General features: G+C 31.9%; 2 protein-coding genes across 14 annotated transcripts in view; one reads left to right on the top strand and one right to left on the bottom strand.

Annotated features, from left to right (window-relative positions):
• LOC148304406 (galectin-7-like) overlaps positions 1–1,191 on the top strand; it is a 29,038-nt gene extending 27,847 nt beyond the window's left edge. For 3 of the 7 annotated variants that reach the window (XM_088268370.1, XM_088268371.1, XM_088268373.1), the window contains one exon: positions 13–326. In XM_088268370.1, the coding sequence (XP_088124496.1) occupies positions 13–197 (185 nt within the window). In that variant the 3' untranslated portion in view covers positions 198–326. Of the gene's footprint in view, positions 1–12 lie in introns of all 7 variants that reach the window. The other 4 variants (XR_015838351.1, XR_015838352.1, XM_088268372.1 and 1 more) reach the window with 2 other exon arrangements.
• LOC148304405 (uncharacterized) overlaps positions 1–27,083 on the bottom strand; it is an 87,458-nt gene that overhangs the window by 37,075 nt on the left and 23,300 nt on the right. For 4 of the 7 annotated variants that reach the window (XM_088268362.1, XM_088268365.1, XM_088268364.1 and 1 more), the window contains exons 3-7: positions 8,958–9,152; positions 7,888–8,004; positions 5,193–5,301; positions 3,800–3,923; positions 1,195–1,330 (exon numbers count right to left, since the gene is read on the bottom strand). In XM_088268362.1, the coding sequence (XP_088124488.1) occupies positions 1,195–1,330; positions 3,800–3,923; positions 5,193–5,301; positions 7,888–8,004; positions 8,958–9,152 (681 nt within the window). Of the gene's footprint in view, positions 1–1,194; positions 1,331–3,799; positions 3,924–5,192; positions 5,302–6,249; positions 6,298–7,887; positions 8,005–8,957; positions 9,153–27,083 lie in introns of all 7 variants that reach the window. The other 3 variants (XM_088268360.1, XM_088268363.1, XM_088268359.1) reach the window with 1 other exon arrangement.

Raw genomic sequence — 27,083 nt, forward strand, 5'->3', positions numbered from 1 at the left:
CATATATTACAGCATTTGTTCCAGGTGAACAATTCAACATTCTGCTTCTGATCACGGAACAATACATTGTGGCGTACTTTGACGGAGTACAGCACAGTAGATACCAACACCGACTGCCTGTAAACGACATCAAATACCTGGAGATATGGCACGGACTGGGCCAGATCACAAGCATGAAGGTCTCCTTCAGCAATTAAAGGCCACTACTTTATATTGAGACTGTAATATCTTGTGATTTATGAGCTATTAGTAAAATAATTACTAACATCATGTAGTCGAGATATGTCAACGATCTGAATATTTGGAAAATTGAGACTACTGTTACAGTTTAATTGTAGAATACTAAAAATTGTATCAATCACATTACAGCTGTCCAAAATTAAAACACAGTAAGGGAGATTTTTTTTGTAGTAGGTTTTTTTTTGCATTTTTGGACTAAGTAGAATCTACTTAGTCCAAAAATGCAAAAAAAACCTACTACAAAAATGTCCCTTACTGTGTTTTGAATTTGGACAGCCAATTAGTGTATACATATAGAATTTTCCACAAAGCACTATTCACAATAATCTCGCAGGGAAGTAAGAACTTTTGCTCCATTAGGTGTAAGGAAAAAAATAATCCTTTGAATTAATCACCAAAAATGTTCAGGTTACAACGAAGTTTGAAAAATTATAATTTTATTGAAATTGGCAGATAAGTATTTAATTAGAACATCTTACGACAGTTGTTAACTTTATCTATTGAGGGATATTCGCCCGAAAGGAATAATGATTCAACAGTATTTATGTGAAATAAAGTCTGTGTAGTAATTAAGCGATTTATATGATAGTTTTTTTTGTATTTCTGATTTCTGCTACTATTTATTGAAGATACATAAATGCCAAAGAAAATGAATAGGAAAAGAATGTTTGATAATAAAAATGGTAGCTGTTTATTTTTGTAAAGTATTGAATGCACATAACCATAATTAAACATAATTTATACACGCATGTAGTTTGAATCGGTTTATACAATATATTTATTTTTTTATTGTGTTGTACAAAATTTTCTGAAGGCCGATTCAATCAAATCTTTTCACTTTTCTTTGTAAAACGTCATTCAGATATCATTAGAATGCACATTAAGATCACCATTTTATTATTTACAATGTTTTTATTTAACTTTTAATAAATAAATACTAAATAAAACACTTACCAACTGTTGTGTATCTGACAAAGGTTTCTTTGTTATCTACCATTGCATCGACTGCCAGCTTTTCACAGTAGAGGGCTGTTATGATGGCGATACTGGGCTGCTTGGAGGACGCCACTGTCGGCATCTGTTTTACCACCTGAGAGGAATATGTATACACATTTAATTATGAAATCATAAAGAAAGTATTAATTGATAAAAATATATCCCATCATCAAAGCCTTAAGGTGGAGACTGACCGGAGCATTTCGTCGTAACATAACTTCGTAACATCGCTCGCGGCGAACATCACCGAGCATCCAAAACTATGGATGGAGCGCTCGGCTCGGTGTACTGACTGCCTGAATGCTCGCATCGTAACGTGTTACGTTACGACAAAATGCTCCGGTCAGTTTCCACCTATTAGAAGATAATGGTACATGAATCCTTATCACAGTGATTTTCTGTGGCGATATATTGTGCAATATCAACATAACCCACATAATGCCAATGTTTTTTTCTCTCACAAATTTGAACTAAAAATATCAGGGTATTTTATTTTTTATTAAAACAATTTACGTGATTTACAAGTTGTCTAGTTCAAAAAACAAAACAAAAGTAACAAAAATGGTACCAAAACTTTACCTCACCAAAATAAAACAAGTCTAACTATAAAAAAATATATATTTAAATTAAAATAATATTTGGTAATTTATCGAAGAATTTCTAACAAAAAGCATCACGAACTGGTGAGCTCAGTTTACTTTTTTATTTTATGTAATGCAAACAAGTCAAAACACACGGGCAGTGCTCCGGTTGGTGCGATATAACACTTGCGCCGTCTGCGAAAACTGCTCATTCAAAAGCATTAATTGGTTAATAAATCATGAATTTCAAGTTGTGATGTTCATGTAAATGACTGATATGAAGATCATATTAACTAGTATCACAAATCAGCATTCCCTTTCCATATATCTTCTTCTTCTTCATCTTGTTGTAGGCCTTGTGGCTTGTTTTTTAAGAGGGATTAGCCTCTCGCGTTGTCGATTCCCAGCTATCGACCCATATCTTTGGTGGTCTGTCCGGGAGTCGTCTACCATGGGGTAGAGGTCGGTGGTCTTTCCATATATATATATGACTTAAATTATTTTATACCAGCTTGGATAGTCAGATACACATGACAATGTGCGCCCTTTCAAGATCTAACTTTTAAAAATCGTAGCAGTACATATTAATACATTGCTGTCGGGCGGTTATTCAATTCACTCAGACCCTAATTATACTCAGTCTGCCCTCCAACCCTCAGTATACTAATCATATATAATATTTAAAACCCTAATCCGCACTCCAATGGTGCAAAGGGCACTGCGCCATATAAACACAGTGTTTTATTGATCGTTTTCACATGAAGGAAAGGTGATTAGCCCTCCGCTTCAAGTATCAGTCCAGGGCAATATTGAATAAATATTACAGTGAAAAAATCACATATATTTATTTGACCCCCCCTAGGAATCGAACCCGGGACCTCCAGAACGGTAGCCGATACTAATCATAAGTAACCACAAACCCAATTCCGATCTGTACAATGTTTTTTGGCGTCTCTCGTGCCAAAAGTAAGCAAATAGAACGCTTGTAAGAGTCTTCCGCTCTTTACCAACAGTATGTATAAGACGCTTTTAAGCGTTTCCTGAAAACAATGTATTAGTATTTCAAGTTGTAATCAAAGTGTTTTTTGGACATATCCATGATAGCAGGATCGTATGTTGAAAAGAAGGTATTTAAGTTGGAGAACAGAATAATGTATTCTTCTTCTTCTTCTTTACATGTTCACTCCCTAGGTGGAGCATATGGCTAACACGAGACGTCTCCAAGTCACTCTGTCATGCGCCATCTCCTTGGCTTCCTTCCAGGTCAGTCTGGCGTCTCGAAGTTCCGCTGAGTATAGTTGGTGAATGGTCGTCAGCGGCCTTCCGAAGAAGAGACATGGAGGGTTGATGCTCTCAGGTGGCATTCTAAAGACATGTCCCAACCATGTCCACCTTCTCCTCTTCAGGACTTCCAGTATGAGGGGCTGTTGAGTTCTTCTCACATCGTCATTCCTGATGAAGTCATACCACTTTACACCCAGTATTCGCCTCAGGCACCTATTTTCAAAACTTGCTAGTTTCTTGCTTTGAGTTTTGGTGAGGTGCCACGACTCACATCAACACAGCAACACTGTTGGGATGGAGGCGTTAAAGAGACGACACTTGGTTTTTGTCGAGTAAAGCAGTGAGTCCCAGACATTGCGCATTTTATTGAATTTGTCTCCTGCCATTCCGAGCCGTACGTTCAGTTCCTTCTGGGCACTACCATCCTCCACCATGAGTGTTCCAAGGTATCTGAAGGTGTTGAGTCGAACGAGCGCTCGTCCCTCACAAGTAAGTTGTTGATCTCGGTCCAGACAGGCCGAGTTGCACATGACATTGGTCTTTTGGCATTCACTCTTAAGCCTTACCGAGCGGAGTTTATTTGGAGGGAGTCAATTATATGTTGCAGGGCTCCGATCGATGTTTCTATTAAACTGCGTCGTCCTCATATTCTAAATCATATTACATAATAATGTATACATTACAATATTACAAGTTACCTGAACGTGTGTGTCAGTCTCATGATGCCTTGTGAAGGCTCCGTGTTCCAGGGCTCGAACTTCTCCTCTCTGCACCAGCTCCTGGAGACAGTCGGCAACCTCTTCTTCAGACCATCCGTGGCCACTGCAACATACAAACAATCATCTCTATGTGGTAAGAACTAACATCAATTTTATAATATTTTTTAATATTAGAATTATATCTGTATCTGAGTAAAATTTTTGATTTATAGGACAAATCCATGGTGACCATTTAGCTAATAAAAAATGCATTATTTTGAGAAATAAAAAGACTTTGTTTTTCAATCCACTCACATTTTTATTAACAACCAACTAGTCAACCAACCTGTTGCCCTCTTCAGGGTTTATTTTATGACTGAAAACTGATAAACCCTGTTAGTACAAATGTGAGTGGATCAAAAAACAAAGTCTTTTTATTTCTCAAAATAATATATCACTATGATCCACAAAGTTAATGCTTTCAATATTCAAAATATAATAAAGAATGTCCTTAAAGATGTGTATACTCATACTAGATAAAGAATGTTCCTACTTAAAGATTCCAGTCAACTAGCGGACCACAGTCGCAACTGTCATAGCTACCGGAACCGAGTTTGTAACGCAGACGTCTTGTTAAATTAATGCTATTACACATTTGATTTTGTGCTTCAATATTATTTATGGTTAGCAAATTGTTGTAGGGCGGTTTTTTCATAAACCCCGACCCTAATTAGTAGACTTATGAGGGTCGTGTACTAATTACAAGTAACCGCAAACCCAATTTCAATCTGTACAATATTTTTAGGCGTCTCACACTCTAAGTAAGCAAATAGAAGGCTTATAAGCGTCTCCCGCTCTCCACTAACAGTATGTACAATACGCTTTTAAGCATTTCCCACAAACAATGCGTTAATATAATAATTAATTTTTTTATTTGTTTTAATATTATAAGTTGTTTTTGATTCCCAATATGTGCATATATATGTTTTAATGAGAATGACATCATTGAATACAAGTGAGTGTAAGAGACATAATGTAAGAGCAGCAAGAGCCATTTGACTACAGAACCGAGTTTAGATAGGATGCTTCACTCCATGGAAAAAGCGTTGTTTGTGTCACACGGCCAAATGTTATCCTGAAATTTATTCCCTGTTGCTGAATTCATTTACTGTCTTCATGAATTTACTTTAACTTTATATTATTATTACACGGATATAATAAAACATATTCATTTTAATTTTTACAGCTTTATTTTACATATTTCAGGAACCGACTGTTGGCAGAGACCCACCAAGACACCTGATGTGGTTTGTCAGTAGTTTTTTTTTTTTTTATAATTTTTTATTATGCATTTTAATCTGATTTGTAAAATGACAATAAAAGACATACATACCTTGCTATTTCCTTGGGCGTTATCGGATTAGGATACGCTGCTTCGATGAGTTCCAATACTTTTTTGACTGTAATGATTATTATTTGTCCAATAGATTCGTCAACGGAAACTAGAAAAAAATAACAAAATACCGTCATTACACGAGGGACAAATATTTAAAATTCATCATTGGAATGTTTTTACAAAATGCATGAGTAAAAAGGCGAATCCTTAATCAACTGACAGTAATATAATAACAAATTAGTTAAACAATAATTAAAAGAAAACCACTAAAATCAAGCAATCATGGGCTAAATAAAATAAAATCACTAAGATGGAGTACATTGCCATCTATGTTTTTAATTTATAACATTTGTGCAAAGTGTAATGATGAGTAGTGTTATGTGAAGAAGACAACAGATGTCTCTAGCAATCCAGTAATAAACATCAAAGAATTCAAACATTAGTGACAAAGAAGGCACTTCTTGGTTGAAAATTTAAAGGATAGACAAATAAGTAACGCTTAGCTAGACAAATGTGCAAATCATTACAAAAAATTAACATGTCAACCACTTTTATAAGACATCATACTACCACAATGGTATTGAACAAGAACAGACTAGAGTAGTATCTAATATTTTTATATGTGAAATTATGCAAAAACACAGGGAACTATTTAATACTTTTTTCCTGCTATCTATGTAAAAAGGGTTTATTATTTATCACAGCTTTCTTTGTTTACAAGGTGTTGCTGTCATGTCAGCATGTATTCCCTAGTTCTCTGTTGAGCGGCTAGTGTCTTTGAATAATGTTCTTTATGTGGTGTTTTTCGCATTTCTTTAATATTTTTCGTGATGATTCTTGTAATTTAATCAGTTAAAAGATAATTTGAACTATTCCATTTACTTACAAACCTGACCAATATATTTAACTTTGTTAAAATGTATGCGAGTTACAAACAAAACAAATCACAATATAATCACAAAGCATATCTTGTTTTCAAGTCACACGGTGAAAGAAGGGTGTTTAGAATTGTAGCAACACAAAATGTTAATCACACAAAGAATGATAAAAGTACCCATAGTGCCGTTCACCTGCCCCAAGTGTATAATCTTGTAACTACCCGCTACAAATATAACCGATAAAAATTAACATTTATACAACAAGATACATAAATAATTCATAGTATGATACAGTCGATTTTCATAGTATATGCAATACAGTCAATTCTGATAAATAGGGACACATAGATCCCAGGACATTTAGCCCCATTAAGTGACTGCTCTAATTAACTGGGGTCCCTATTAAACAGAATTGACTGTATTCCAATAATTTACTCTCGGACCCAAAAGGTTCACTTTTCATATTGCAAAATGCTTAAGATAAATTACCAATAAACAATAAACAATAAGTGTAGGTCCCTCTCCACGCACAAGAGCTTAGTCTGTTTATTGGAGGGAACTGCGTTATTAATTTAAAGATTATTTTTGACATCTCATCAAAGATGAAGAAGAATATGGAAGTCTGGGCATTTACGGGGCTGACGACCGTCATAGGCTGGTTTAAGTGATCACTTTACACACGTGAAACATTCACCAATTCTACCCATTATTGACAACCACATCACTCAAATTCTTGGAAATTCTATATATATATATGAACCAATTTAGAAACCTTGTTCTTGAATCACTAGAACTTCACTAGAGACATCTATTGGTGAGATGTAAAGAAGCTTTATTCTTCTTCATCCTTGATGAGATGTCAAAAATAATATGAAAATAACTCCTGTAATTGGAGATAATCCAGATTTTGTGAACAAGTATTTGGACACACTCAAAATGTTGTAATTTTAAGATTGTAAAGTAGAAATGTCTAAAAAAATAATTCAAATTATTTAAAAAACGTTTGTAACCATATTGAATAATAATAAAAAAATAAAAATTGGAATCTGCTGTTCAATCATTTGGTCCAGATATCACTCACTGCTTTCAACAACGTCATATATCAAAAATCTTAAATTTTCAGTTGAGCATGTTTTCGGAATGCCCAGAAAATGCACTATATCCCAGCAAAAGCGGCATATTTTTAACTTAACATTTACCCGCTAAAGGGCAGAAAGTGTAGTTTTTGCATTTTGAAAAAAAGGTATTGTTTGATTATTTTTTAAAAATATACTTAATATTTTTCAAATGGAGAAAAAACCAGGTTTTACCTAAAAAGAACTGTTGCACAATAAAAAGTTCAAAAAGTGGCTTGATATTTATTTTTAATACATTTTATTATATGTTTAAGCATTAAAAACAATCTCCTGAAAAATCAAGTTTTTTGAGATATGACGTTGTTGAAAGGATTGAGCGATATGAAGAATTCATGTGACCATTAAAATTAGAAAAAAAATGCACTGTTCTAAATATTTTCTAAATATCTAGTAGAGTAATAATTATTTAAATTAATTTTTAATTCTGAAAATTATTACTCAAATTGTAGATCTGCAACATAGTTTATGTTTTTAAAAAAAAATAGTCAGTTGTATATTTTCAACATATTTTTGGAGACCTTTACTTTACTCCCCAATAGTTAAAAAAAAACAGTTTTTTAGATTTGTGAGGTGCTTTAAAATCAATATATGGGAAATATTTGTTTATATGTAATCACAATATTTAAGGTAGTTTTATAATGCCTCGGGTAAAAAATGACATCATTATGTGACACTTACGTGGTCTGGGAGGTGGAGTGGCTTCAGCAAGTTGTGTTAACTCCACTTCAAGTCTCTGCAGGGACGTGTATTCATGTTGCATTAGTTTCATTATCTTTTTAATGAATCCAACGTAATCTGTAAGAAGAATAATTGAAAGTGCATGTAAGTAAAGCAAAAATGTACATACCTCTTAATTATATATGTTTGGTCAACCTTTGGTTACCACTTAAAATGAATTTTAATCAAAATGATTTTCAATTTTTATGCGGTTTATAATTGGACCAGTTATTTTTTAGTGTGTCTACATGCTTGTTCACCAATTTGGGTTTCTTCTCCTCTTCATATTCCTCTTCATCCATGTTGAGATGTCAAAATGTAAAAATAATTCCTTAGCGGAGAAACCCAGATTCGTGAACAAGTATTTGTACACTTTCAAAATGTTATGATTAACTCTTACCACTCTGTAGGCCAGACATTCTGGCCCGTACGATTCTAGTAGGCAGCTCCGTGGGCCACAATATCTGGCCCGGCGCAGGTATAAGTTAAATCACTAATTTCTCTATCACCCAAGATATTCTACCAAAAAATATTTGAGATAAATGCAGTTAATCATCGCAACATATTGAATTAACCAACATTTCTTCAATAAAACTTTCCATTACTTAGATATAATCTAGATCATTTTGGGTAATAGAATATTTGTCATACGCCAATATTTTTTGGGACAAATGTATTATTTTTATGTACTTTAAGTGTGATTTAGAATGCATTTTTTGAGAAATGTACCAAAAATTTGATGGTCATACGAATTTATGTATTAATTTTAAATCAAACACAGATTTTTTGAGTCTACTAAGTTGTATTTTATTAACAAAAAACACATAAAAAATTATATTGTGACAATTGTTTCGCCTTGTTAGGGCATTATCAAACATTCGTTTGCACAATTGAGTTCGGTTATTCTTCGCGATTGAGTTAAGTGATTTTGTACAATTTAGTTTAGTGATTTTGCGCGTTTGAGTTTAGTTATTTTAAGCAATCGAGTGTAATGAGTTGTCGCGATTGAGCTGAGCGACTCGGTTGTGCACCTCTGGGGAAGTCCGGCGGCGACACGAGGTCCCGGAAGAAGTCCTGCGCGCGGCGGTGGCGCTGCGCGGGTGGCAGGGGGGCCCGGAACCAGGAGCGCAGGGCGCGTGCCTCGCGGGTGTGCCGCCCGCTGCCGCCCTCCACGAGGTACACGATGAACTGCACCGTGGCGTGGCAGGGGCCCACCTCCTTGTCATCTGGAAAATACAGGAGATTATTTACAACATATATTTGAAAAACATAAAAAAGTCAAAAACCTCTTATATCAGGAGTGAAAAATAAACCGTACTCAGCTTTTCAAACTTAGAACACAGTAAGGGACATTTTTTTGTTGTACGTTTTTTTTGCATTTTTGGACTAAGTAGTACTTAGTCCAAAAATGCAAAAAAAGTGTACTACAAAAAAATGGCCATTACTGTGTTTTGAGTTTGGACAGCCGTACTATGAACCATGTTAGCAAAACCAAGTTTTTTTATCGTAGTATTCAATATATACAGTAAACCCTCCTATAACGTTGATATGGGTACCGCATTATCGGAGGCAACGTTATAAAGAAGTTAATGTTTTTAAATTGTATTTTAATTTGAAATGACTCCCGTTTGTAAAATTGTAAAAATACGATTTAGAACATTAACCCCTTCTAACGTTCCCTCCGATAACGCAATACTTATCTCAACGTTGTAGGGGGGTTTACTGTATATATTTTTTTTTAAACTTGGTTTTTAACATACAACAGTCTTAACCGTCTCTAGTGAAATTGATTTGTGACATGTGTGGTTTTTTTCCCAAAGTTTTCAATTGGCAATTTTTATTTAATATTTGTTTGATGCTACCCTGGATGCTTTCATGTAAGTTACGATCGAGATAACACCGCGTCAATACGATGCAGTGACCTATGCACTATTGGGTACGCATAAGGGTATAGGGGGATGAATAATTTATCATTTTTAATTGGTGATTTCTACTCAATATTTAGTTTGATATTACTATGAACTGGTCCCTGAAGCAGGAGAGTATAGTATAACCTTGCCTTCATGTTAGTTACGATCAAGATAACACTGCGTCAATACGATGCAGTGACCTATGCGCCATTGGGTGTGCATAAGGGTACAAGGGGAAGAATAATAAATAAATAAATATATATGTATGTGTGTGACCTTTTACGAACAGTTTCGCAATGCCTCCATTTAACAAACATGCAAATTCGCGGGTCGCGTGATAACGATACGTTATGTAGATAATGTGCCTATACTTTGTTCGTTTCTTTGCTTGTATACAATAAGTACAATGCAAACATCAAAGATGTAATCCGCCGCTGAGTACAGGTGGATAAAAACGTAATTATTATGGTAATTAATAATTACGTATTTATGTGTCAAGTTCCCAACCGGTATAAAGAGCTAGGCCATGCACTGATATTGTGTAATGGTAATTGTATTGAAAATCACAACTGAATTCATTATGAGAGCATCGCTAAACAAACTCTTTTTTAGCTCTCGCGAATTTTTTTTTCGACATCTATTCAACAAAATGTATGACAGTTAACAAAGCGAATATTGCAATATATTATATGTAGCAAATGTTAAATAAATTGAATATATATAAAGCGTCTGTCCAAAATGCATATTGTCGGCAGAGACGCAAATTGATATAACCTCAACAACAGCAAAAAAAAGCTATGACATTTTGATTACTCGATTGACAAACTGTTTGAGTTATATGGGTTTCGAATGAGAAATGTAGCATTAATATTATATTTAACCCTTAAATACAAAACTATCGTAAAAATTACGACGGCAAAATGACGATTCCTGGAAAAACAATGTTCGCGTCTTTTCTGCGCCTCCTATTTTACAGTACCTTCCAAATATACCTTTTTTTTCATTATTACGTAATCTCTTAGACCCTAAGGATGTTACTAAATGTGAGTGTTACTGAATGTTGTTTTAAAAATTCTATGTAATTTTTCATAATTCCATATAAGTATGTACATATACCTGAAAATTTAGATTTCATAATAATAATAAATAATAAACCCCCTATCCGCATTCAATGGTGCATAGGGCACTGTGTCGTATAAACGCAGTGTTATCTTGATCGTTAACACATGATGGAAAGGTGATCAGCCGTCCGCTTCAGGTACCAGTCCAGGGTAATATTGAATAAATATTACAGTGAAAAAATCACTTATATTTATTCGACCCCCCTGGGAATTGAACCCGGGACCTCCAGAACGGTAGCGGAGCGTGCTGACCATTACACTACGGGGTGGACAGATTTCATAACAACTAATATTTTTTAAATCGTTTTATTTGAATTTTTTGTGGTTTTAAACGTCAATATTTGAAAGTTATAAAATCAATCACGGATGTTCGCATAGAATATTGCATCGCACGTTTTGTTAGGATTTTAAATAGCTATCACGTGATACTTTATTTGTAAAAATCAAATGAGTAGCTATTGAGATAATCTACAAAATTTGACCCACCGTATTTGCGACGTCATACTACTTACTACCTAATTCCTTCATTTTATTTATTGTTTCGGCATTAACTTTGTGGTAAGACATGTTACAATGATTAAAGAAAACACTTCGTTTTTTACCACTTGAGTTTTATTATAGACTACATGTTTCAGAAGTTAAAGAAATCCAAAAAAACCTGAATTCTAATAATAATTTATTAAATAATATATTGTTTCAAAATTCTTCACCATTGCTTTCCATTTTTGCTTTGTTTTCAAACTCCGTCCCTTGACTAACCCCTTCACCTTACTTTCCCCTCTCCTTATTTATAGAACAATTTTATATTTTATATTTTACTTATTATACAGACCTGAATGATGGAAGTTTAACTTCTGAAACATGTAGTCTATAATAAAACTCAAGTGGTAAAAAACGAAGTGTTTTCTTTAATCATTCTAATTCCTTCACGTGTTTAGAAAGCGACAACTAGATTTTCAGTACTCGGAAAATCAAGCTGATTACGATAATACTAGATATTCCCTACGATTGTCGGCATAATAGTGTCTAATCCGACAAAAATATTTTAGGCCATTTACTCTCCCAACCATTTTCTGGCGATATTATTAGATTTATATCCAACAGAAGTGAAGACAACAGATGTTGACAAAAGGGGACGACTGTTGTAGAAGGGGATGTCAGTAATTTGCATAACTGCAGCTAGACATAGACAACAAATTAACGAAAGGTACAAAAATAGACAACGGTTTTTAGACAATTGTATTTTATTTTACTAATCAATTTTGGGAATGTCAAAACTTTTTTTTCAAAATGTTATTTGATTTAATTAATATTATAATAATAAATAAAAATAAAACCCTTATCCGCACCCCAATGGTGCATAGGCCACTGCGTCATATAAACGCAGAGTTATCTTGATCGTTTACACATGAAGGAAGGGTTATCAGCCCTCTGCCCCAGGTACCAGTCCAGGGTAATATTGAGTAAATATTATAGTGAAAAAAACACATATTTATTTGACCCCCCCCTGGGAATCGAACCCGGGACCTCCAGAACGGTAGCCGGGCGTGCTGACCATTACACTACGGAGGCGGACATTATTAATATTACCAAGCCATTAATATAATACTTTACAGTAGAATCCCGATTATCAAGAACCCATAATGGTAAACTAACATATACCCGGATAAAAAATAAATCTAAGCGAGAGGAAAACCTAAAGAAAAAAATATGTATTGTATACGAAGAATATTTTCGATATTTTTTTACCGCACCTAAGAGTTTACCATATATAATTTACAGATAAAAAAGGTAGGTACATTAAGTTCAAATTATTTGTAGAAAAAAATATTACGATTTAGAACAAAAAATTCTAAAACGAGTAAAGATAAAATGCTTTTTTGTTAGTTTTAACTTCATGTATAAAATAGTTTATTTAGTCAACTTTTTAAGGCCTAAATATTAGTGATTGATACCACATAAATATAAAAGTTCCAAAACCATTTTGATTTATTAAAGAAATAATCATATATAACGCAGAGTGTTTCAATAAATATCTTTCAAAATACACGAAGTTTATTACCGATGTAAATTATGCTAAGTACAATGAGTAAAACAGCTAAAATCTATTTATAAAATGGCGTAAATCATATCTGGGGCCAGATGTTTTACGTCTACGTCGGGTAAACGTTAACGAATGTTTAAAACGTCAAATAAATTCACTAGTCATAACTGATGGGGGTAGATAAACTGACACCGAATTACTCAAGACCTACAACATAATTTTATTACAACATTTTGAGTGTGTCCAAATACTTGTTCCCAAACACACAAAATGGACACACTCAAAATGTTGTAAATAAATTATCTGGTCAAATTATAAGCTTAACTAATAAAAATGAAAATGATATTTTCTGGCGTTTTTCATGTGTGTGATTATTATCCAGGATTCAGACCTCACATACTAATATAAGAGTTTCTGCTTAGTAAAAAGCTTCTTTACATCTCACCAATAGATATCTCTAGTGAAGTTCTAGTGATTCAAGAACAAGGTTTCTAAATTGGTTCATATATATAGAACTTCCAAGAATTTGAGTGGTGTGGTTGTCAATAATGGGTAGAATTAGTGAATGTTACACGTGTGTAAAGTGATCACTTAAACTAGCCTATGACGGTCGTCAGCCCCGTAAATGCCCAGACCTCCATATTCTTCTTCATCTTTGATGAGATGTCAAAAAATAAAAAATAAAAAATTTGTTCAATCGCTATTAACTACATACGATTATTTAAAATTAAGAGCAAATACTCAAATAGTCGTGTATTGACGGATTAAACTGTAAAAGAACCAACTCATTTTGGAAAAGTAAGAAAAAACACAGTTTAATTAAGTATATCGAAACATACATTTATTATTATTTATTGGACAATTTATGTAGCGCCGTTTTTGAGAGAAATAAGCTCAAGGGCGCATTAAAATTTATAGTAATTTTAACATTGAAATCGACATATGTAACTAAATACTTATTCTTCACATCAATATACAAAATATAATAATAATGACTTAAGTATAATATGTACAAACATATTTTTTTTAAGTATTACTTGTAGAAATTACATACAATAATTTATTGTCTTATAAGTTTTATTTAAATATGTTCCCCTATGGCAAAGTATGCATACCATATTATGGTAATATCTCGTATTTGTATATTGTATCTTGTTGGTTGAATTATTATTTTTTTCATTATTATAAATACTTTTTAAATACTAAGTATTTTTTTCTTACTCAATAAAAATTATTATTTTGTAGAGGACTGTTTTGTAATGTAAATGTAATGCATTATATAGCTTACAAGAAAACAGAAACAAATCTATATAATTAAAGGATTAATAATAATTCTTCCTCGTCCCTTCTTTCCGACTACATACAACCGCTTACAGTAAAATTATAGTTACAGTTTGTTCACAATTATTTTAACTCTAGTTTTTTTTTAATGATTTATTTTGCAGTATAAATAGTTTAAAAAAAACTAGAGGTAAAATAACTGTAAACAGACTGTAGTGGGATATATAATTTTTAAATACGAAACTCTGAGTATAAAGACGTTAAAGCGAGGTTAATATCTTATTCTTATGAAAGAAAGAAAGAAATAATAGTGAATGAATTATAGATTTTTTAAATGAATAAAATGGCAACAACAAAGCGCTAAATAATGTTAATATTTTTAATATACTACATATTTACGTATTTTAATATAAAATATTTAAACATTTAAAAAAAATTATGATTAAATCAATTTCTTTTGGATATGTCTGTCTATTGTGCTGATGCATCGTTCTATACACTGCCCACATCCACTTTCGAGAACATGATTCTTTTCTAAACGTGTCTGCGCGGTGACGTTACAAGTTACAACGGTGACTCCATAATATAGCGTCATCGTCATCGAGACCGGAGCAATGGGTGACGTCACTCGGAGACTGCAGGTGACGTCACTGGTTTGGAAGGTTAGGAGATACTTTCGTGATTTCGCAGAAGAGAGATGACTAAGAGACATGGTTTGATTTTTTCTCATCGCGAGTGTTTTTGCCTAGAATTTTCACTCATGAATTACATGAAATTATAGTAACTTTAAACATAAAGAGTAAATCCACTCACAAGTAGGCATAGGCTATGAAACTTATAAAGTTGAAGCCTGAGTAGGGACATGATAAACGGTGTTGCATAAGCCGTAGCTAGATTTCAGAGTCACTTGGACGTTAGGTAATTCAAAAAAAAAAAAATTTTCTCATCCCTACCTACAAATGTTTACTTTGTAAGTTATTTTATTGTTACATAATTATATCATATATAAAGTACTTGTACAGTACTTTAAACAGTTTAAAAAACAACAGCTGAATAAATTTTATAAAAAAATGTGATTTATGTTTGAAAACAAAGTTTAATTAAATTAAGTTTTATTATCGACACTTGTTAACAGAATTTCATTATAGTGACGTATTCGTATGATAAATTTCATCCATAATGAATTTTATTTCAATGCATTTTAATGAATTTTCAATGAATTTTATTACAACGCATTTTTTAGAAACGCGAGTTGCTAAATATAAAAATTCTTGGTTAATTTACAATTTTAAATTTCTTGTTTATCAAGTGAAATTGTATCTAGCATTTTAATATAAATTGTACACCACAATTAATTACCATCAAATATTTACTTATTTTATTCATTCTATATTTTAATAGTTGACGTTATTATACGTCGTTTAGTCCATATTTGTTTAATTATTGACTTACATCAACTAAGTAAATCTAAACATAAAATGCTTTTCCTTATGACTTTTACGTCGAGAGTCGCTTCACCCTGAAAGGCCATTTTCAAATTGTCGTTTGAAAATGCCATGATATCAAAATTCTACCAATCTCATGGTTGAACCTTTAAGTCAGAGAACCGAATTGCACAATTTTGCAAGTCTTCGGTGTGGATTGCCAGCTTTTCCAATCGATTTGATATATTCGCGGTTGATTGGTGGTTTTATCATTTAGTAACGCAACAATATAGGGACGTATAGTCTGTTCACAATTATTTTACCTCTATTTTTTTTATTCTGCCAAATAAATCATTTTAAAAAATGTTCACAGTTATTTTACCTCCAGTTTTTTCAATTTTTAAAAAATTATTTATACTGCCAAATAAATTATTTAAAAAAATGTAGAGGTAAAATAACTGTGAACAGACTATAAACTGCACCAGGCTTGAGAGATTGGGTAAAAAAACTAGTTAAATAACGACTTTAAAAGAAGTCGTTACTTAATTCGGTTTTAGGATTCGATCATTTAAAGCTAGTTACGCCAACCAGTGAACAAATTCGGCTGCATATTGAGCATATCTAGTTAACAAATTGACATTAAAAATATAATTAGGTAAGAAATATAAACCAAGAAAAAGTAACGATTACTACCGGGTAACCGGAAATGTAACAGTTACCCATTACTCGCATCTGGGACAGTTATCAGGAACATAGACAATTTTTCTCTATTACTGTTAAGTTGATAGAAATGCTGCGAATCAAGCGGAAGAAATACGCTAGTAAATACACATCTCTCCTCTCGAGGAAATTATATGTTTCATTAATTGGTTAGGTAGTCGCTATATGTATTTAAGTTTTACTGAGTAAATACCACTATTTCTATTGTGGTACGTGTTTGAAAATGATGCGGAATGCATCGAAACGCGTGTCACAATATATTTTAAGAAATATTGGTATGTACTAAGTAAAACTTAAATTAAAATCATATGTCAATGACAAAAAAATAACCAATTGAATATTAATCTGATCCATATTTTTCGAATGAGAATATTTCTACTCGTATAATAACGGTTTATCTGTGACTTACTAACTAACTAACTAACAAACCGCTTCACCGCAGGGGTAGGCAGAGAGAATAGAACGCCACACCTGTCTTTGCAAACTTTATTCGACTCTTCCACATTCATGCATCGTAACATACATACCGAACGATTATTTGGCCTCCTGAACTGACCGCTTTCAAGTATTTGACGAACTTGACAAATTTTGTGTATATTTAGATATTGTAATGATATTTACGCCTTGTTTGTGTACATATAATTTATATATATACATATATTTAAAAAAAATACTAACTTTATCAATTGCGCTAAAGTCCACACCGGAAGCAGATAGTTATATAGTAAATTAAGTACCTTTTCAAACATTTTCAAACGTTTCAATTAATGTGATCACTATGTTTCTCGTAACAGTGTCCATCAAAGCCTATTAAGTGTAAACAAGGAATGTCTACGATGCAGTATTATATTACATACATCGAAGGGCCCAGGGGAAGACAGTGTGGGCCCACATTTTAGTAAAAATAAAATGGATATATCATATGCCTTTTAGATTCAAATATAAGCTATCGGAAGAGAAAACCGATTTTCATTCGGACGGTAAACGTTGATGCTATGAATATATAGTAAATCCTCGATATAACGGACTAATTGGGATGAGAGGGTGTCCTTTAAACCCGAAAGTCCGTTATATAAAAATAGGTTTAAAATTAATAAAAAAAAAAACTTTTTTGTAAATATTAACACTGTATTAACATATAAATAAACAAAACGCTGTTAAAATGCGCTCCCTCAGACGAATGTGTGGAAAATCATTGTATGACAGAATTAAAAACGAAGATATAAGAAAGGAATGTAAGGCTGAACAAGGAATAATTGAAAAGCTTAGGAAGAGTTCTTTACGGTGGTATGGAAATGTGGAGCGAATGGGTAACGAGAGAATGAAAATATATGTGGCGAATGTGAGAGGGAAAAGAGAACGAGGACGACCGAAAAAGACTTGGCTCGTCGTGAAGTGACGTTGCTGTTTGATATCGACGCGCTTGCTTTCGGTAATCCTAATTTGAAAAAGGAATCAAGTTTTTTTGTACTTTTGAAGTTTGCCGTTTAAAAAAAAAATTATCATCTCCATAAAATTACGAAAATGCGTATAATACAGTTAAACTTTGTTATCTGACGAATAATTATTAATTTGACAGGATTTTTTGTCCGTTATATCCGAAGTAAATATCGTGGGTTTACTGGCAAAAAACGTAAAGTCGAAAATATGCAATTTCGACGTAATAATCCATATTATTAAGTTTTCAACGTTCTATACACTGGCAAAAAACACTAAGTTGTTTGAAACGTCATATATATGTGGTATTAAAAGTAAATTCAACTTTAAGTTTAATAGCATGTATTTTATTGAGGTCAAAAGATTTAAATAACAGGGATTATTCAAACAGGGATTTTAGAGTTAACGTTTTTTGCCAGTATACCCACGATATAAAGTACGAAGTGCAAAGTATAAAGTTATGTAAGTTATATATCGTAGTCGTACAGGAGGAAGTGACCAACTAACAAAACGTAAAATGTTCAGGAGGGCCATTTAAGTCACTTTTGCTTGGCAAGAAAATAAACATCAATGCAGTTAGTCATTTTTAACAAGTCAATATATTATACTTCCAAGTTTAAAATCCTTTGGGATTTTTTCAGGGCAATATTAAGCTAGTAAGATATCAAATAGTCAATGATCCCCTCTTTTGAAAAAAATACACTTGGTCACTTTCTCCTGTATGACTACGATATAAGATCTTGATCTCAAAACTAAAAAAAAGGCTGAAACAAACCACCTTTCCCTGAGCCCTTCTATTGTAGCTCATATCCTATCATCATATCTCATGACAACATCCTTCCGGGATTTCAATAAACCATTCAACACAGTAGCGGTAACAAGAGGTCCAATACGTTCAGTTTATTTCAATTGGTAGATAAACTTGTCTAAAATATGCGGGATTCACTGCCAATTAGTAGTTAATCGTTGTCTGAATTGAAATAATTATTTGACCGTTTGATTCCGAGGTGACGTGGGCAGCGATGAGCGGTTTCATGGATCCGAAAATTCTAGATAAAAGGAAATACATATTACAGCGAATTAAAGATTGCAACGAATGAAGGGCAAACGGATGAAAAGAGTAAGCGCATAAAAAAATCCTGAATACAACTTAAAATACGAATTTAACTATGTTAGAATATTTTAACCACATTTTTATGAATATTTTTATAAATGAAGTACATAATGTCGCTATTTGTTGATTAATTTACATTAAAATATATAAGTTATTAAAATAAACATACATGTCTTAAGAAACAACAATAAAATTACTTGGCTTTGGTGTAATATCGACAAACACAAGATAATATTGTGTTCGAGGAGAGAAAAGTTTATACATTTTTTCTATTTCACACCCTATGATGGATGACTTAGTTGACTCAAAAAAACTGTGTTTGATTTTAAAATTATTACATAAATTAAAATGGAGTTCTACAAATTAAACGCCAAATCAATAAATAACGTATGGTGGATATTAAATACTTTTCGTATTTTATTATGTAAAAAAAATAACGTCTCTGGGATCAAAATAAACAGGGATGAGAAACTACACATATACGCGATAGACTAAATAAGAATACCGTATTAGGCATTATAAATAAAAGAAAATACTTTATTTATATTTTTAATATTTATTAGTTGCCTGAGAAAATTCTCCTTGCCTATTATGTACAAGGATTTATAGCGTATTCAATTTATAAATCTTAAAAATGAAAGTGAATGTGTATAGTAAATAATAAATAAATAAGGTTGATCCCTAAAAACAAAACAATGGATTTAATATCTTATATCAATCAAGATTTGTCCCATACTTTGTTCATTTATTTGTCTTATTCGTCTTGTAATATATTAATTTATAAATAAGACACCACTAAATTTGATGGATCTTTATGCCCAATTGTCTCGTAATTTTTTGTCAACTGCATACCTTCCTTCATACATTATGTTTTGAATTCAAATATTTCTAAGAGTAAATAGTAGTAAAATAATCTATGTAAGATTGCATTTGATGCAATCCGTTTTCGAGGCTGTTGAGGCAACTTTAAGCAAATATCCAAGGTCTTTGCGAGGTCGCCTTCCTTTCAGGTAATACCGTACTCTATTATACACTTTATAATTTGCGCAGATTGAATCAAGAGCCAGCCAATGCAACTTTATTATGGAATAATGCAACATTATTATGGAATAATGCACAATTATTACTGCAGTTATAAAGTGGAAAGGTTTGACACACAGAATATGTGAAGGGCAAACAATAAAAGCGATGGAAACGTTTTATTTTCGGTTTTCCGAGAAGGATAATTAGTTAAAAATAAGTTTTTACGGTATGGTTGGAAATAGCTTGTATAATATGCATCTACCCGAATTATTTGGTAACATAATGTAAGTAAGATGTATACACAAAATGAGTTTTAGGAAAGATATTAAGATCTATGGAAAACAATTAGTTATACTCGTATCTGTATTTTAATATAAATCTAGAATAAAGAAACATTTTCCTATTAATTTCAATGTTTTAATAATATTTTTTAAGTTCTTTTTTATTACCTGACAAAAATCGTCGATATCGTTTAAAGATACATTTTCATAAAGCTGGTCAAGCTAATTATATTTTATTTTTCATATGTATATGTAAATAAAAGTCTCCTTTCTTCAAAACATCCATTTTATAATAATAAGAAATCATACTAGCAGTAAACACAAGTTATCAGAAATAAAAATAAATTCCATTCGAGTCTATATTACGAACAAAACATAACAGATAAAAAGTGTAAAAATAGTCCATTATTAATTGATAAAGTTGTTATGAATTACATTTTAACAAGGCACTTCCATCGTTGCTCTTATGGAGGGTAATAACATGTTCGAGGCTGAAAATTGTCAGAAAGAAATTTTCAGGCAACGTACAAATATTTTCCTCTTGTTTATACTACACCTTCGTCCATAAACTACGTGATGTATAATGTTTTGCCAGCATTTTACACATAAAATGTACAGATGTTGGCATACTTAAAGCCTCTTAAGAGTAAGTTAAATATACAATTTTAACAATTTCAGGAATTGATTCGGCAGTCACTTTGTGGTAAAATCTATCCATTTTTAATATATGTTTTGCTTAGTAAATAACACTATTTTACTTAGAAATAGTGGTATTTACTAAGTAAAACATTAATTAAAATTTTTAACCATGTCTAAATTTATACAAAATATATTATAACTCATATTTGACACATGTTTAAAAAAAGGATTTAAATATGTCAGAATTCAAAAGAAATTATTATTTAAAAATGAAAATGATATTTTCTGGCGTTTCTCATGTCGCTCACTCCTTTCAGCAACGTCATAAATAAATAAGAACTTGATTTTTCAGGAGATCGTTCTTAAAGTTTAAAAATATAATACAATGTATTAAAAATAACTATCAAGCCACTTATTGAACTTTTTACTGTGCAAGAGATCTTTTTAGGTAAAACCTGAATGTTTTTTCTCCATTTGAAAAATATTTATTATATTTAAAAAATAATTGAACAATACCTTTTCTTCAAAATGCAAAAACAACACTTTCTGCCCTGTAGCGGGTAAATATTAAGTTTAAAATATGCCGCTTTTGCTGGGATATAGTACATTTTCTAGGCAAGCTGAAAACATGCAGAACTGAAAATTGACGATTTTTGATATATGACGTTCCTGAAAGGAGTGAGCGATGTATGTATTAATACGTGTAAGAGTTTCTGCTCAATAAAAAGCTTCTTTCCATCTCACCAATAGAAGTTTCGGAATCGGTTCATATATTTCGGGAACTTCCAGGAATTTGAGTAGTGTAGTTATCAATAATGGGTGGAATTGGTAAATGTTACACGTGTGTAAAGTGATCACTTAAACCAGCCTATACAGCCGTCAGCCCTGTAAATGCCCTGACTTCCATATTACTTTTCATCTTTGATGAGATGTCAAAAATAATGTAATTATCATTATTTAAATATTTATTTAAGTCTGTCTTGCAAACCCATTCTTGATCTCACATAAATATTTATCGACGTGAACACATTAAAAATATATTTATAAGAACAAAGACTATTTTTTATCGTTTGCTATTCTAATAGAAAGTTTGTTTGATTCTCTGGCGTTTTATTATTTAGTTTTTTGTTCGTTTTTTACCTTTGTTGCACAACGCACGGAGACCGGAGACGTTTGAATAATCGTGGTCAGTTTTATTGTGTCGGAATAACAAAACTGTATAAAACGCGAATTCAAGTCGAAAGTGGGACACGTGACATGCAATATGACACGGAACACTTCACTTCTTTGTTAAGACTGCGGTTGGCAGCCAAAAATGGGAAATTTTCAAAGAAAAAACTAACTGGGCCAAAGTAGCCACTTCTTATACAAAAGATTTAGATCTGCTTTAAGCGTATACACATCTGAGATCTAACTTAAATTATTTAAAGAAAAAGAGAAATATTCGTGTTTTTATTTTTGACAAAAATACTTGAATTTCATATTATTTCTATGAGCCTAAGCGGCTCATTTTTTTTTATTTTTTATTTTTATTTTTTATTTATTTATTTATTTTCATAATACATAGATACATTCAATATACATATTCATTTCATATACACATTTATTATACGTATTACGGCTCTTTAGGCATGGCCTGTGTTGAGCCGAATACTAACATGGTAATACATAGTTTATATATATATTTTTTAAATTTTTTTATAAATATTTTTTTTTAATGATTAGATTATAAACATAACATACAGGAGATACAAAAATAATTTATAGTTTAAGGTATTATTAGAAATAGGTATCAAATTGTGATAGAGTGAGTTCGAACCCAGAAAGTCTGACTCGAGAGCCCGCGACATTAATCACGGAACCACAACCCGACACAAATTGTGTAATAATTCAATAAACTGTCCGCCTCCATAGTGTAGCGGTTACCGCATTTTGCTACCATGCTGGAGGTCCCGGGTTCGATTCCCAGGGGGTAAAGATAATACAGTGTCCGCCTCCATAGTGTAGTGGTAAGCGCGCTAAGCTACCATGCTGGAGGTCGCGGGTTCGACTCTCAAATGGATCAAAATAAATATTAGTGATTTTTTAGTCTAATATTTATTTCATATGACCCTGGACTGGTACCTGAAGCGGAAGGCTGGTCACCTTTCCTTCGTGTATTTAACGATCAATATAACACAGCTTATATACGATGCAGTGCACTATGCACCATTTGGTGAGGATAAGGGTTAAAAAAAGAAGAAGAAAAATAATAAAGGTGTATTTTAACTCTTATATGTATTTATTTAATATTGCATTGGTGCCTGAAGCATGGTACTCTTCATCTTGCCTTATATAAAAAACGATAAATTTAACAATGCATCAATTTGATTCAATGCCCTATACACAATTCTTCAGAAGAAGAAGAAGAAGAGATTATTGATTGAAAATGAAGTCACGCAAATCGCGTGCTAAATTGCTCGGGTAGCAGTAGTAAAAAATTGTATTTTGATAACTCTTTTTACTTAATTACTACAACAAACAAAAAACATGACAATTTAAAACCTGAAATAATCATTATCAAAACATATGAAGTCGTTTATTTTATAAACTAAATTATAATTTATGTGATCATAATTTCAGGTTTTAGCCAATCAAGGTTCATTTGATGAATAGAATAATATTTATAATCGTAAATAAATCAATGAAATATGGCAGTATTTTAGCGTGTTGGGTACCTCATATCACGCTCGATAAGTACCTACATACGTTGATGTACCGACTACTGGTTCAGCCGACTAGCTGACTAGTAGTTAATTTTTTAGCCGACTTATGGGCAACGAGTCTGGTTTGCCGACTATTGAAAATAAAGCTTATACATCGGAATCGGAGAACACGCAGAGAAAGAAATTGACCTTTAAAGAATAAAAGCTAACTATTTTCCATTACAGTACATATATCGCTCACTCTTTTCAAGAACGTCATAAATAAAAAATCGTCAATTTTCAGTTGTGCATGTTTTAGGAATGCTCAAAAAATGTACTATATCCCAGCAAAAGCGGCATATTTTTTACTTAATATTTACCCGCTACAGGGCAGAAAATGTTGTTTTTGGATTTTGAAGAAAAGGCATTGTTTAATTATTTTTTTAAATATACTAAATATTTTTCAAATATAGAAAAACCCTTCAGGTTTTACCTAATAAGATCTGTGCACAGTAAAAAGTTGAATAAGTGGCTTGATATTTATTTTTAATACATTTCATTATATTTTTAAACTTTAAAAATGATCCCCTGAAAAATCAAGTTTTTTGATATATGACGTTGTTGAAAGGAGTGAGCGATATATGCACATTCCACATGGAAGATAACATTTTGACTAGAGATGTGAGTAATGGGTAACTGTTACTTTTTCATTTACCCGATTAGGATGGTATTCGTTATTTTATCTCGGTTTGTATATTTTTCATTTTAAGTTTTTGATGTCAAATATACATACATAAACGCTAGAAAAACGAAATATCTGACCGAATTTGTGCACTGATTTGCGTGATTAATGTAAACGGTCAAATCTAAAAACCGAATCAAGTAACTGGAAAATTGTTATTCAATGCGATCGCCCATGTATATACTAACCACTTACAATTGATAAAAAAAATACTATAAAAAACAATAATAAAAATAAAGAAGAGAAACTTTTTTTTACGTATCTCGATCAAAGTGATAGATTTGTTTTAATAGAGCATTTTCCATTGTCTTTATATGGAAAACAACTGGTTATCAAAGAAATTGGTTTAATTGTGTTGATTATTCGGTTACTTGTCGTCCTCTACCGACTAAACGGCTGATTGATGAATCTCTAGTAAATAAGATAAAGCAAAAATTAAATCACCATCCATGGCCGTTAGAATATTATTTCGGACTAATAAACATATGTATAAATTACATATCGATTCAATAAAATCATAAATTTGCGAGTAATTAACGTACATCATAATGCGTGCGCGTCATCTTGCAGCTAAAAATAACAATGAACAATGTCAATATCTTCAAACGTAAGAATGATATCGATGTAATATAAATGTTTTTATATAAAATGCACGAAGTGCATTGTGAATGCGCATCTGTTGTAAATTTTTATCCGGAAACAATATGTATTACATTCATACAATGGATTAAAGATAAATGAATTAGTCAATTGTTTTATATGCTTGGCGGAAAATCAGAAACTGCATGAATACATGGGATGGGATACTATATGGAAGATAACGGTTGACTACGTAGTGTAGATAATTTTAGGTTTATTTTTATTCGATAAAAAACTAAGATTCAAATTACCGAAATCCTTATAAATAAAAGTTAAGTCAAATAAGGTTAAAGTTATCTATATTTTAATTTTTAAATTAAACACAGATTTTTTGAGTCTACTAAATTAAATTTTATATAAAAAAAATATTGTGACAATTGTTTCGCCTAGTTATGCTATTTTCAAACGAATGTAAGGATTAAATGGACTGACGGTCCTTATAATTTTCACATTCGTTTGAAAATGCCATAACTAGACGAAACAATTGTCACAATGTTAATTTTTATGTGTTTTTTTCTTCTTCATAAAATACAACTTAGTAGACTCAAAAATCTGTGTTTCATTTAAAAATTAATGCATAAATTAAAATGGAGTTCTACGAATTAAACGCCAAATAAATAAATAAAATTATCTACATTATGTAGTTAACGCGTTATCTTTTCATTGTAATTTCAGCCCAGTATTTTTTATCAAAGTGGAAGAAATAAAATATCGAGTTTCTGAGAGTAAAAAAGAAGAGAGAATAAAGAGGCGATTTTAAAATACATGTTCAAATTGCAATTTCAAGTGGTTCAACTTTGGTACGACATTCAAAAGCACGATGTGAAATTCAAATTAATGATCCGACGGAACAAATTTCTCAAGTTGCTTTTTGTTTCTTTTCTTTTTAAATGAGAATAACCATCTTTGTGGAGAGATGACTCAGTACGGCTCAAATAACCGAAAATTTGCAATATGCCTGGTGACTTTCAATTTACATTACGTTCACTCCTTTCAACAACGTCATATTTCAAAAATCGTCAATTTTCAGTTGCGCATATTTTCGGAATGCCCAGAAAATTTACTATATCACAGCAAAAGAGGCACATTTTTAACTTAATATTTACCCACTACAGGGCAGAAAGTGTTTTTTTTGAAGAAAAGGTATTGTTTAATTATTTTTTTAAATGTACTAAATATTTTACAAATGGAGAAAAAACTTTCAGGTTTTACCTAAAAAGATCTATTGCACAGTAAAAAGTTCAATAAGTGGCTTGATATTTATTTTTAATACATTGTATTATATATTTAAACTTTAAAAACGTTCTCCTGAAAAAACAAGTTTTTTGATTTATGACGTTCTTGATAGGAGTGAGCAATATATATACAGACAAATAAGTTATACATTTGGAGAACTGTTAATGTATCATTTTTATTAAACCCTACATACGCACAGTAGCGTGCATTTCAGTATATTAAAGTTTTTTTTTTACAAAACGTAAAATTCTGTGTCATTATTTGACAATCACAATGTTTTACGTGTTATAAGAAACGAGATAGACAAGGCGATGAAGAGCGATGGGAATTGGTGCAGTTATACGATCAACGAAGTCCATCAGGATCTATTATCTTGATGTTGAGACCTCGTGAGAAGTGCTACCAACTACAAGTGTCCACCCCGATGATATATTGTAGTAGGGTGACCAGCGGACAATACAAGTAACTTCCAAAGATGCATCGGGAACATTCCAGAAACATTTTTGCCGTTTTTTTATGGTTATTTTAATATAAAATTTAAAAGCCTAAATGTTTTGCAATTGCTGTATATGAATTATTAATTTTCAGTTTTTCTGTACTCGCCTCATTCGCAGATCTGAATAGACATCATTTAAAATATTTAAAAAAAAAATCATTATAGTTACAAAATTAATACAATTTTAGAAAAATAAAGCACGTATGGGAAGTTGATATTAAAATATAAAATTTAAATCGTTCCTTTGATATGAAACTTCAAATATCACAGATAAAAATAAATAAAAAGACAACAGCCAAAAACGCGAAAACCCACCGAAATCTGTTTTTGATAATAAGTAAATATTATAAGTGAGGTACTGTAATT

The sequence above is a fragment of the Brachycentrus maculatus genome, unplaced genomic scaffold (genome assembly GCF_059751285.1).
Source record: "Brachycentrus maculatus isolate JH-2025_06_01 unplaced genomic scaffold, ASM5975128v1 h1tg000322l, whole genome shotgun sequence".
NCBI lineage: Eukaryota > Metazoa > Arthropoda > Insecta > Trichoptera > Brachycentridae > Brachycentrus > Brachycentrus maculatus.